This window comes from Beta vulgaris, chromosome 1 (genome assembly GCF_026745355.1).
Source record: "Beta vulgaris subsp. vulgaris cultivar EL10 chromosome 1, EL10.2, whole genome shotgun sequence".
In the NCBI taxonomy this organism is placed as follows: domain Eukaryota; kingdom Viridiplantae; phylum Streptophyta; class Magnoliopsida; order Caryophyllales; family Amaranthaceae; genus Beta; species Beta vulgaris.
In genome coordinates this window covers 59,876,076-59,888,262 of record NC_079202.1, presented here as the reverse complement: position 1 = coordinate 59,888,262, position 12,187 = coordinate 59,876,076, and the positions used below count along the sequence as shown (strand labels likewise).

The window sequence follows — 12,187 nt, the reverse complement described above, 5'->3', positions numbered from 1 at the left end:
ATCTTTTTGTCTACGTCATGTTCGTGCTAGCTAGTTGTTAAACTTTCATTTTTTTTATACATATAAGTGTATAACACTCAATTGATAAGTTAATTAAATGAAAAAAGTCTTAATAGTTGATACTCGATTCGTAGTTTGCATAACTATATAGTTTGTTAAAAAATTGATAGTCTTTCAGTACTACAAAAGATTAAGTATCATATTTTTTGTAATGATGTAATCAACTCGCTAAGTATAATTTTTGAAAGTTTATTTTTTTCCTTTTCTTTAAAAAATTGCAATTCCAAATAGATACTTAAATTTGAAATTTATATCAAAATTAGTCCGAACCTACGTGGCTCAATTCCTGGATCCGCCACTGCGTGTGATACTTGAACTTTGTTACTTTTAGCATAAGTACTCCCTAAGTAGGTTCTCTATTAGGAGCCATCAAGTATTTGCATATGAGTGTATGACAATTGACATATTCTCACAATGCAATATATTGGTTGTTATGGTTGGACCAAAGCAAATGTATGATTTTGGGGACCAAGGCATACAATATTGAGAAATGATGATAAAAAAAAATTGTGGCTGATAAGACTCTCTCTTCCCCCACCAACATGCAATTGATGACATTTTTGATTTGTTTGCCCTTTAATCACCTTTTTAAGTGTTTTAACCGACCTTCTTTTTTGCATGTAATAACAGTGCTAGCTTTCAATTGTTTAGATTATACGTTGGTGACAAGTGACAAATGACAATTGACAATTGACAAGGACGTTGAAATTTCCTTTATTTTTTTATCCATATGAGCCACAAAGGCAATACAAAGTACAAATAAGGGGAGTGGAGATTCGAACCCGTGACCTATTATTCACAACACCTCAATTTTAACCATTAGGCCAAAACAAGGGAAGTTGGGAAATTTTCCTTTGTTTTCCTTTATAATTGTTGTTATTCTTCTTTTTTGAGTATAAGTGTTGTTATTATTTGTTCATGTGAGGTAAGTTTTAGGTTTAGATTGAGGCTCCGTTTGGTAGGGCGTAAAATATTTTCAGTATAAAATGATTTTCATGGAAAACAATTTACAATGGAAAACACAATTCCAAATTTAGTTTTCCGTTGTTTGGTTCGATGTAAAAAAAATGATGAAATGATGAAAGGAAAATGAAAGGGAAAGTAAGGAGGTAGTGAGAGGAGTGTACAAGAGAAAGAAGGAAAATAGTTTTCCCTTCATTTTGAAAGGAAAATGGTTTTCCATCCTTTGGAGAGTAATTTTACCCCAAGGAAAAATGGTTTTACACTCTTTTGCCAACCAAACAATGTAAAACTGAAAATAGAGGAAAACAGTTTTCCGGGAAAACGTTTTACGCCCTACCAAACGGAGCCTGAATAGCGTTTAATCATTTAGTATAATCTCTCTGTTTCTACTTATAAGAAAGTATATAAAAAAATTATTTTCAAAATAAAGTATTTTACAGTACCTGTGCAATATTAAATATGAATTCCTAATGTTTGTATAACATCAAAAGTTACATTAGCATTTATTGGTTCTTCAATCTCCAATTCTCGGTCAAGCATGCTACATGCTGGATTGGCGATTGCTAGTTGATGTCTTTTAACAGCACATGATTAGTTCATCAGTGATCACCAAAAGCAATCAACTGATTGTCATGCACATAAGGGCATAAGGCTGAAGCGGTACTTATACCATGAAATCTCATACTGCTTGATTCGACCCAACTATACAAGTAAGACCCTTTGAGAGCGAGAGAAAGGTAAGGGAATCTATCCACAAAATACCTCTACGGCCCGTTTGGTAGTTGGTCATAAATAGTGGTAATGGGAATGAATTTGTGTGTAAAATTGTGAGAAATATCATTGTCCATTCCCATAGTAATGCTAATTTATCCAAAAGTGTCCACTTTTCTTGAATTTTCATTCCCATCCAATACCACCTTGTAAGGTGGTAATAAATGATAATGAAAATTGCTTCCCTTTGGAGACAAAAACACAAGTTTAGGAGTGAGATTGCTTGCTCATGGAGAAAAAATGTCTCCCCATGGAGATTTTAAGGGTGGTTCCCTAATAAAATTACACTTAAAATTCATTCCCATTACCGCAATTTATTAACGTCTACCAAACGGGCCGCTAGTGGGTTTGATCCCACAACCTTAAGATTATGAGATACAAACTTTACTATTAGACTAATTACTACTTACAATTTTACCTTAGTAATTAGCGAGCTTAAATTTTTATATGTACCATTATGACATTTAAACTATTTATAAAAAGAATAAAAATTATCTAACTAGCTGGTACTCACTAGAGATATATATTAATATAGATTACAACTCATCAATTATAGTTGTTCATTACTAGTAAAGAGTAATTTACCTGCTGCTAAGTAAATGTATCAATTTTCCTTTCAAAAGGTGCCAATTTAGAATTAAAAAGACGGAAAATTATTTTTATATACTCCCTCCGTCCCTTAATAGAGTGCCCATTTCTTTTTTGGACACTATTCAAAGGTAAAGAAAGCCCTCAAAAAATATTTCTAATATATAAGAAAAAACATAGTCATGTGGGGTCTTGTTTGATTCGTCTCATTACGTACATTAAGAAAATCAAACTTTTATAATTTTTACTAATATGAAATTAAAGATATTAACGATACAAAACGTGCATTGGCAAACGTGCATTGGAGAAATGGGCACTCTATTAAGGGACGGAGGGAGTATGTTAGAGCAACTCCAATGGTTGCTTGGAGGTCCTAGCTTGCAATTTTCCAAAAGTTAGAGCTAGTAGCTTTATTATTGGAGAGAAATTTAGCTTGTTGCTTTGTGAAGCCAAGTAGCTCCACAAAGCTACTTGCTTTGTCAATTTCTTGTGGGCTCCACTTTCATTTTTTTCTTTCATATTTTACTTTTCAATACATGTGGGACCTACAAAAACTACAAATAGTTATAGTTTTCCAGTGGAAGAGGTTATAGCTTGGGAATGTTGTAGTTTGAAAAGCTGATGTGGCATACAAAGCTACAAGTAGTTGTAGCTTACCATTGTGGGTGCTCTTATTGTTGTTTAGTTTCCATCTTTTCTTCTCCCAACCCATAAGGTAAAAAGCCTAGTTTATGTACTTTTCCCGACCCATTAAGAAGGATCACAATATAAAATGAGTTGAATTAAATCTAGTTCTACCTTAAAACTACATAAGGTCAATAGGTTCCGTCGTAAAATATTGTATTAGACAGCGATATGAAAGGCAAAGGGTTTCATAATTGTTATACTTACTCAACGATTGCAATTTTGTCATATTAAAATTGTATCTATTTAAACTTGATACGTATTTATTAGTTTTTTTACTCATATTATAGATGAGCGCTGATCAGCGCATACCCGGTATGTGTCCATACCGTGGCAAAGTTGTAAATAAATACAACTTTTATTATTATTTTTTTTGGTTTTTTTTATATTTTTTTTTTTTGGGTTTTTACTTACATACATTCATGATCTGATTCACATTATAGTTGATCTGATTCACATTGTAGTTGATCTGATTCATATAACAGTTGATCTGATTTCTCTCCTACATGATCAGAGTTTTCTAAATTGCCATTAAGTCAACTTTTTTGTCTTTTTCTGACAAAATTATTAACATACTCCGGTATGGACACTGTTGGCTCATACCGGATATGCACCAATAGTTTCTCTATTATAGATGTCATATGATAATGAATTTTCACGAAAAAAAGGTGGTAGAGTGGTTCTTTTATAAGATATTGCTAGAGGCATGTGCAGGCTGCAGCACGCATGCATGGTGTAATGCTAGTGCTACCAGCCTACCATGGGCAAACCATGAAATTATAGGTGTTGTTTGGTTGGAAGCTATTTCTCTTGGAAATACAAATTCCTAGGAAATACATTATGGGTGTTGTGTTTGGTTGGAGGGAAATGGGAGAAGCATAGGAAATACAAATTTCAAGGGAAATAGAATTTCCCATGGAACATGGGAAATCACTCACCAAGCCCCCTTGGTGAGTAATTTCCTAGGAAATGCAATTTCCTATGATGTCAACCAAACAATTTTGTCTAATTCCTAGGAAATTAACAAGGGAAAAAATTTCCCATGAAATGTAAATTCCCATGGGAAATTACTTCCCATGTGAACCAAACAAGGCCATATTGTTTGGTTAATTCGCTGCGGCATGAGATTTCTGACCTTTATAAACCAATAAAAGTGCGATATACCCTTTCTCTTTATGGCCAATGGCTATGCTTCTTTCTAACGCAACATATTCTTCCTCTTGTAATATAAAACAAAAACTTCGTCTTACTCCGCAGCTAATTTAAGTATATAACTATTTGCCGTTGCTAGCTCCCGAATGCATCAACGTACGCGCGCTCTCCTTCTCACCACAATCTAATAAGGGCTTGTTTGGTTGACAAAATAAATCATGAGAAGTGCAAATTCATAGGAAGTAGAAGTATATAAATTATAAAGTTGTTTGGCTGGCAAAACCATGGAAATTTGCACATCCTAGGAAGTTCTACTTTCTCCAAAATGGAGAAAGTTACTTACCTAGGTCCCCCTAGGTGAGTAGAGCTTCCCATAGGAAGTTCTAATTCATATTATCAACCAAACACAATTTTACACTTCATAGTTCATAGGAATTTCAAATACATGAGAAAAATAACTTCCTAGGAAATATGACTTCCTATATACAACCAAACAAGGCCTAATATTTTTATCCTTATGGGAGAAAAAAGAGAAACTCAGTTCATTTATTTGATTTCTTCAAATTATATAATTTTCTGAAATTTCGATGAAGAATATATTTGCCTAAAATAGATGGTTGACATAAAAAAAAAAAAAAAAAAAAAGAAGTGTCTTATGAAATAAAGCACGAAATAATGTATTTGGTTGATATAGTCTTGCATAATAAATACAAAAATAAGTGTCTTTTCCTTTAAATTAATATTGTTTTCTTTGAAATTAGTACTATTTATCTAATGAAATAAGCTTATCTATGTGAAATTAGTACTATTTATCTAATGAAATAAGCTTATCTATCCTCTATTAAATAAGTGAAAAATATAATCTTCTTTGCATTAGGAATTGCTATTATACATAAAAGTAGAGATGGTCAACCGTGCGGGCCAATCTAGCCGATCCAACCCAGCCACCTCGTGGGCCGGGATCATAAAAAGTTCGGTCCAGCCCAACTCGAACCGTGAAATTGGTATGTGGGTTGTGGGCCAGATTTCTTGAGCCTAACCCACTAAAGAACGTTACCAAAACCGCCCACCCGGACCACGAAACTAGTTCAGTCAGGCCCATGAACCGGACCAGCCCAATCCAAGTAAATATTGAACCAAATTGTGTATATTTTAATCAAATTGCATATATTATAATTTTAAAATAATGAAATTATTCATTAATATTAATAATTGTATATATTTTACTTCATTTTAAAGATTTTATGTATCAATAATGGATAATTTAAATGATTAAATAATTTTGAAAAAAAATTCTCATGCCGGCCCGCCAGCCCGTCCAGCCCACTAGACCCGCGAACCGCCAGAACCGCTTCCCAAACCGTGAAAACCAGTAACAGACCGGTGTGGGCCAAGATCTTTCAGCCCGCGGACCAGCCCGCCCAACACATGAATTTCACGGTCCGGTCCTGGGTCGTGAAATCACAGCCAAGCTCGCTACGGTACACGGCTCGGTCCGCCCAGCCGGCACCAATGGCCATCAATACATACAAGTGATACAATCAATTGACTACTAAAAAGCATGGGAAGTGTTCGATTAAAAAAAAAACATAGGAAGTTAACTTTTTGTCAAACGAAAAACTGGGATAGAGTTGTACTATTGGTTGACAAAAAAAAGTGTCATTCTAAATAATTAAGTGAAACTTTTCGTGACATATCTTAATTAATGTACTCAACCGTACATTGTTTACTTAGAACTTTGCGCACTTTCAAATAGTGTTAAACAATTTTGACTCTGAACATATACAAATTTTGAACAAATTTTGTTTTCCTTACCATCTCCTCGCCCTCCAAGGAGTCTGACCAGCAAATCTGGTTGTTTTGAACAAATTTTGTTTCGTTTCAAACTTAGGAACTCTTCTTTTACTAATACTTATAGGAAATAAAATATCATGATAATTAATTTGTAATAAGTACTTTTCACTTCTTAATTTGAATTAACTACAATCTATTGTTAAGATTGGAATTTACCTTACTATGATCAAAGACATACAACTTGTATCATATGAATACAAGTATAGACTGTCTAGCCTAATGTACTAAAGTCTAGCTGTTCTGATGTTGCAATGTGGTTAATTAGGTGCATTATGCCTGCATATTATGGACCCCAACTAGATTCGTGCGTACAAAAGTATAAAGCAACAAATCCAGGGTCGGCATTTCTTAGCAGATGCCCATGCCCATAATAAGCATGAAGATGGAATTACGATATGATAGACTCTACTAAATAATGCATCGCAGAACAAATTGTCCTGAATTGTCCCACCAAACATCATGCATTTTGGGCGTAAGTTGTGGGGATCCTAGCCTACGAACCACCCGTGAATAAGTCCTTTATTTTCTTGTTGCAATTCGCCCATTATATCATCTCTAGTTCTAGGTTTTACTGTTCTAGTTCTATGCCCCCACAAACTAAGAGCAAGAGGAGTAAAATTTGTCTTGGTTTCGTGATGTTCGAAAAAAAATTCAAACCCTAGAATAGATTGAGAATTTTGATCAATTTAGCTTAATTGGTTCACAACTCAAATGCAGTTTAAGACGACTCAGAGTAATTCAAATAAAATTTATAAAGTTGCAGCTATATATATAACTCTGGTCGATTGTTTACTAATAATTTACTAAATTAACAAATTTACATAATAATTTGCTAAATTAACAAATTTACATTTAAGTATGTATGTGTCTAAGATCAAATTAAACTATTCATAAGTCAAATTGAATTCAAGTCAAATTGAGTTTGGTAATAATTGAATTCAAGAAACTTGCAAGCAAATAGGACTAGTTATGAATTCCTAATTGATTGTGACTTTCATGATTTTCCCTCATTACCTTTTTCAAAACACCAAATTCTATCTACAACGACTCTTACTTATCACATCATTTACTTACAGAATGAAAGAAAAATAGAGAAGATTAGCCATACAAAAAATGTGTAACATCTTTTAGATGTACATATTAACCAATTAACATCTCTCACATCAAAAAAAATTACAATCACATCAAATATATATGCACTTCATCCAACTAGAAAACGCAATATACTTAATCTGTCAAAAACTCACAGCATACGCAAATATCATTGAATTATATTACACTCTAAAAAGACATCTTACATTACCGAGTAAAAAAATATTTACAAAGGTCTTGATAGGAAACTAACAAGATTAAGATACTAACTATTAATCTAACTACCAAAAAAAATTATTTAAGGTGCTTTACATACAATTTATCATTACCAACTGCAAAACAAATAACAAAAACAACCACCAACTTACTATACAATTTTTTTTTGTTCAAGAATCATTTGCTCTCAACCTCTCATCAATAACACTTAAGAGTTCAACCTCAAATCCTCTCTTGTAACTAACAATCTAGTTAATTACAAGGAGAATTAGAGAAGGGTTTTTAGGAATACAATTTCTTAAAAACAGAATTCTTCCTCTCTTTTTGAATCCAATATGTAAATGTCTTGTTATTGGATTTCTCTTTTGTCAACATATTGCACAAGCATTTGGGTTTTCTTCTATGCTTTGGACATAATAATATGTAGTCATTTGAGGGTTATATTGTTTATAAGCTTTCACAAGCTCTAGCACAGGATCAGGCTTCTTCTCTTCCTCTTTTTTGCCCTCTTCTTTCTTTGGCTCTTCTTTCTTTTCCCCTTCTTTTTTAGGCTCTTCCTTCTTGGCTTCCTCTTCCTTCTTCGGCTCTTCTTTCTTTGGCTCTTCTTTCTTTGGCTCTTCTTTCTTCTCCTCGTCCTTCTTCGGCTCTTCCTTCTTCTCCTTTTCCGGCTCTTTCGCTGGTCCGACGAGTACTATGTCTGTTGTTGGCCAATACTTGCGCAATTTACTCACTATACTTACTGGATCTACCGAACCAATCACAGTTAATTTCCTCTCCTTCATGTCCATTGCGATAGAGTCAATCCCTACACATTTAACAAACATTAACATTGGATTAGCTAGTTTTTGAACGTGATACATAATACTCCCTCCGTCCCATAATATAGTGCCTATTTCATTTTTGGTGGGTCAAACTTTAAAATCTTTGACAGAATATTCTCATTTATATATATATATATAAAAACATATTCATGTGAGATCTTGTTAGATTCGTCTCAATGTATAGTTTCATAATATCAACTTTTTATATTTTTTATTAATATGGAATTGAAGATATTAAAGGTCAAAGTTACGTCTTGGAGACTGTGTAAAAAAGAAACAAGCACTATATTATGGGACGGAGGGAGTATGTAATTTTCTTGGTTACCAATCAAAATTGGCTTAAAATCCAATATGATCTAGGGACTAGGAAATGGGAAGACTCCTAGAAACCTTAAATACCTTGCTACTAATAACAATTCTCAAGTTAGGTAAATGTGGAGATTTGTAGAGGGTAATAAAGTTTGGTAACATTCCAAAAACAGTTATATTTTGACAAACTGCAATCCAAATTTGAAAAAGATAAACGTTGTGATGGGGATTGAACAAAAATTTGGACTATTTGACCATTTAGTTTATCGGGAGACAAAACAAGCTACCATTTTGAAGGGTAATGTGGGCCCACGCAGTAAATCAAATAGAATGGCTATAGGGAAATAACTAAAATAAGTGATAAGTAATTAAATTTGGGACATATTATTAAGAAACATCTAAAATCGCCAAGGTTAAAATACCTTGCGGAAAATAATAAATTTTGGGGGAACACTACGCTGATAAGTGATAAGTAACCATACAACAACGAAGTATTTCTACAATTTGTAGGAAGGATAAGTTTTCATAAGATTTCTATCAAGTTGGTAGTAATCACCAAACATTATTAGTTTGAAATGTTTGATTATGACTATCTACCTATTGTAGATGGATACCATCATTACTTGTCGGATGAATACAAATTCTTGTATCGAACTGTAAAAGTTAAACAAAAAAGCGATAACCTTATAATTCTATTAGTTGAAGAATCATATATTTAAGTAAACTTATCTTTATCTATCTCTATATTTATTTAGGAGTTAGGACTTCTAGGATGCAATTTCTTAGCAAAGGTTTAATACTCTAATATAAAGAGGGGGGAAAATTTCACCATATAATCCATGTTCATAGCAATTTTGACAATGATACATGCTAGGCTAGCTGCCGGCTTCCCTCATGTCAAATTGTCAATTTTACTAGAAAATGATAGGCCGATAAAAGTTATCCATCCTAGTCATGTCCTTGTCGACCCTAAAATTAATAAGATTGTTTTGGGAAGCACCCTTACTTCTTTGGAGATAGTTCCCAAATAAACCACATACTTCATCATAAATACTCACATAATCTATACAAATATATTAAAAAAACGTGCGTGATAATGTATATACGTCACGTGGCACCTCTGTTAGTGCATTAAAATTGTTCAATGTATATAAGTCATGTCAATTAACAAAAGTAAAATTGGCTTGCAATAATATTTGAACTCATGACCTATTGCTATTATGCATGACACAATTACCATCTCAAACCAACTTTTAATCATGTCCTTTAATTAAGCTAAAAATAACCTTTAATGGGGCGAATCTAAGCAACTTATTTTTGCTAATTTGTACATATTAAAATTTGTTAGTTCTTATCCGAACTTATTCTATTTTTATTTATTTTTGTTCAACTGTATATATCTGAACTTACATATTAGTCTTTATCTAAATTTTTTTTTTAATAAGGGTTGAAAGTAAAATAAACACACCATTGGCCAATATGACAATAAGTCACATAATATTCAAAATAAAAATTAAATTTGATTGAAGGATTACTTCGGAGAAAATATTGAGTATTTACCCCATAAAATTTTACTAATTAAACAAATTGACGTCACTATTATCTATCGATGCAAACAAAACAAAAAAAATACTACTAGTTGACACCACGAGAATTACTGGTGATTAATAATCAATCAATCAAACGCAAGCTTGCATCACAAAAAATATTCCAGATAGAATGATAGAACTTCATAATAAGTCAAAAATCTAAGAAAAACAATTAATTTAATTAATCATCCAATTAGAGAACAGTTAAGCAGAACTTAAAAAAAAAGTTCCAGGTGTTGTTTGGCGATTTCAGGTACCTGGAAGAGTAGAAACTGTCTTAAGAGCTTTCTGCTTCGCCTTATCATCATGCAAATCCAATTTCAACACAATTTTCTGTCAGAAAATCAACCAAACAAACATCATTCCACAGTTAAATTAATTTTCATTTTTGCTATTCAATGCCCTAAAAAATACGTCTTGTCCTCGACATAAAACAACTGAATTGAATAGTAAACGTATTATTCGAAACTGAATTGAACTGAACTGAAAATAAGCCGGGAAGAACAGGCATTACGAAGTCTTAGGACGGCTTTTAACTAACTCTAAAAAAAATTATTGATAATAAAATAGAGCATCATATCATAAATTCCCAACTTTACTTTTCCACTTTTTTTTAGCAAATCATTTTACATTTAGCACAAACATAATAGCTCAAAATCAAAAGGGTATGATCAAAAAATGATACTAAGATTAAAAAAATATTCCCTTTAAGTAAAGTTTATACTTTGGAAAGTTCTATGATAGAATCTTATAAAGAAAAATTAAGAAAAACCCAAATTCGATGAGAATCAGAATCAAAGTGGGTATTTGAGAAATTTATACCTTCATTATTGTTTTCAGAAAAAGATTGTTACTTTATCTCCTGTGGATCTGAAGAAGAAACTGAACTCTGAAAACAGAGGAAAAGAGGAGAGAGAAAATTGATGTGTGTTTTAGAGAGTTAGAGAGAAAGAAGGATACGAAATCGAATAAATTTTGAACTTTTATTGAAGAGATATGAGTGACATTTGGACTTGAAAGACGTAATAATAAATTTTAAAGAGAGAAAAAAAGAATTGCAAATACAAACAAGAATAATGGTAGAAAGAGGAGAGAGAAAACGTGAGGAGGGGAAAAAAAAAAAGAGAGGCAAAAAACCAGTGTATGTTAATAGGTGGGGGAGCTATGTGAATGTTGTTGGTGGAAACTTCCTCTCTTTTTTTTTTGTTAATAGAGTCCATTAGTTTCATTTGGATGACTAAGCTTTAAAGAAGGATTGCTTTTGGGTATCAAATTTGACGTGGTTGATGATGTATCAATTGTATTGGTGAATTAGAAACCGCCCTTGGAAAGGTAATCCGCTATTTATTTACCTTTTCTAGTATAGAGACCGTGATTACTGTATGGGGACTGACTAAGTTCTATACCGGTCCTCCCATACCGATATGAATCATCATGGTCAAAGCACTCACTACAAAACCGTTGACTTTGTCACTCCGATTTCATTAAGATACCAAGACGGTATTCCTCCCTGGGTTATTACCCATGGGCCTGGGCTTGGTCCCGTTTCTATCTAAATGCGCCTACGGGCCTACAGATAAACATCCGTATAGGATAAAAGTATATTCTAAAAGGATATACCTGCGTCCAACCAATAGGAGCAGAGTCCTACTTGAACAAGGACTCTTACCGGCTCCTATAAATACCCCGTTGATCTGAGTCATAAGACACGTTCGCAAATACAATCATACCCCACTTAAGAGCTATATGTTTACCCATTACTGACTTAGGCATCGGAGGGGCATTCCTCGGATCAACCCCCGAGGTTAGTTTACGTGCTCTGTTTTGCAGGACTTCGAACCGGCTTACATATACGCAGAAAATACCGATTCACACCCTACCATTTATTCCATACCGGAACAATTACGATATTAAGGTACATTTCTTTTGGATTGAAAGAAACTGAATTGAATTGAAAATAAGTTCAAAAGAATAGGACCTAATCGGTAGAATAGTTGAGCAATGCTTATATTGTACATTTGAGAGTATTGAGAAGGATAATTAGGTCGTGTTCTTTTGAACTTAATTTCAGTTTAGTATAATTCAACT

At 33.1% G+C, this 12,187-nt stretch overlaps 1 protein-coding gene across 1 annotated transcript; it reads right to left on the bottom strand.

The window, feature by feature from the left end:
• Positions 1-7,323: 7,323 nt before the first annotated feature.
• LOC104886981 (heavy metal-associated isoprenylated plant protein 39) lies at positions 7,324-11,237 on the bottom strand. The gene is made up of 3 exons (XM_010671560.4): positions 10,922-11,237; positions 10,357-10,432; positions 7,324-8,185 (listed from the first exon to the last, which is right to left on the bottom strand). The coding sequence occupies exons 1-3, from the start codon at positions 10,925-10,927 to the stop codon at positions 7,749-7,751; spliced, it is 519 nt and encodes a 172-aa protein (XP_010669862.2). The 5' UTR covers positions 10,928-11,237; the 3' UTR covers positions 7,324-7,748.
• Between the last annotated feature and the right edge of the window lie 950 nt (positions 11,238-12,187).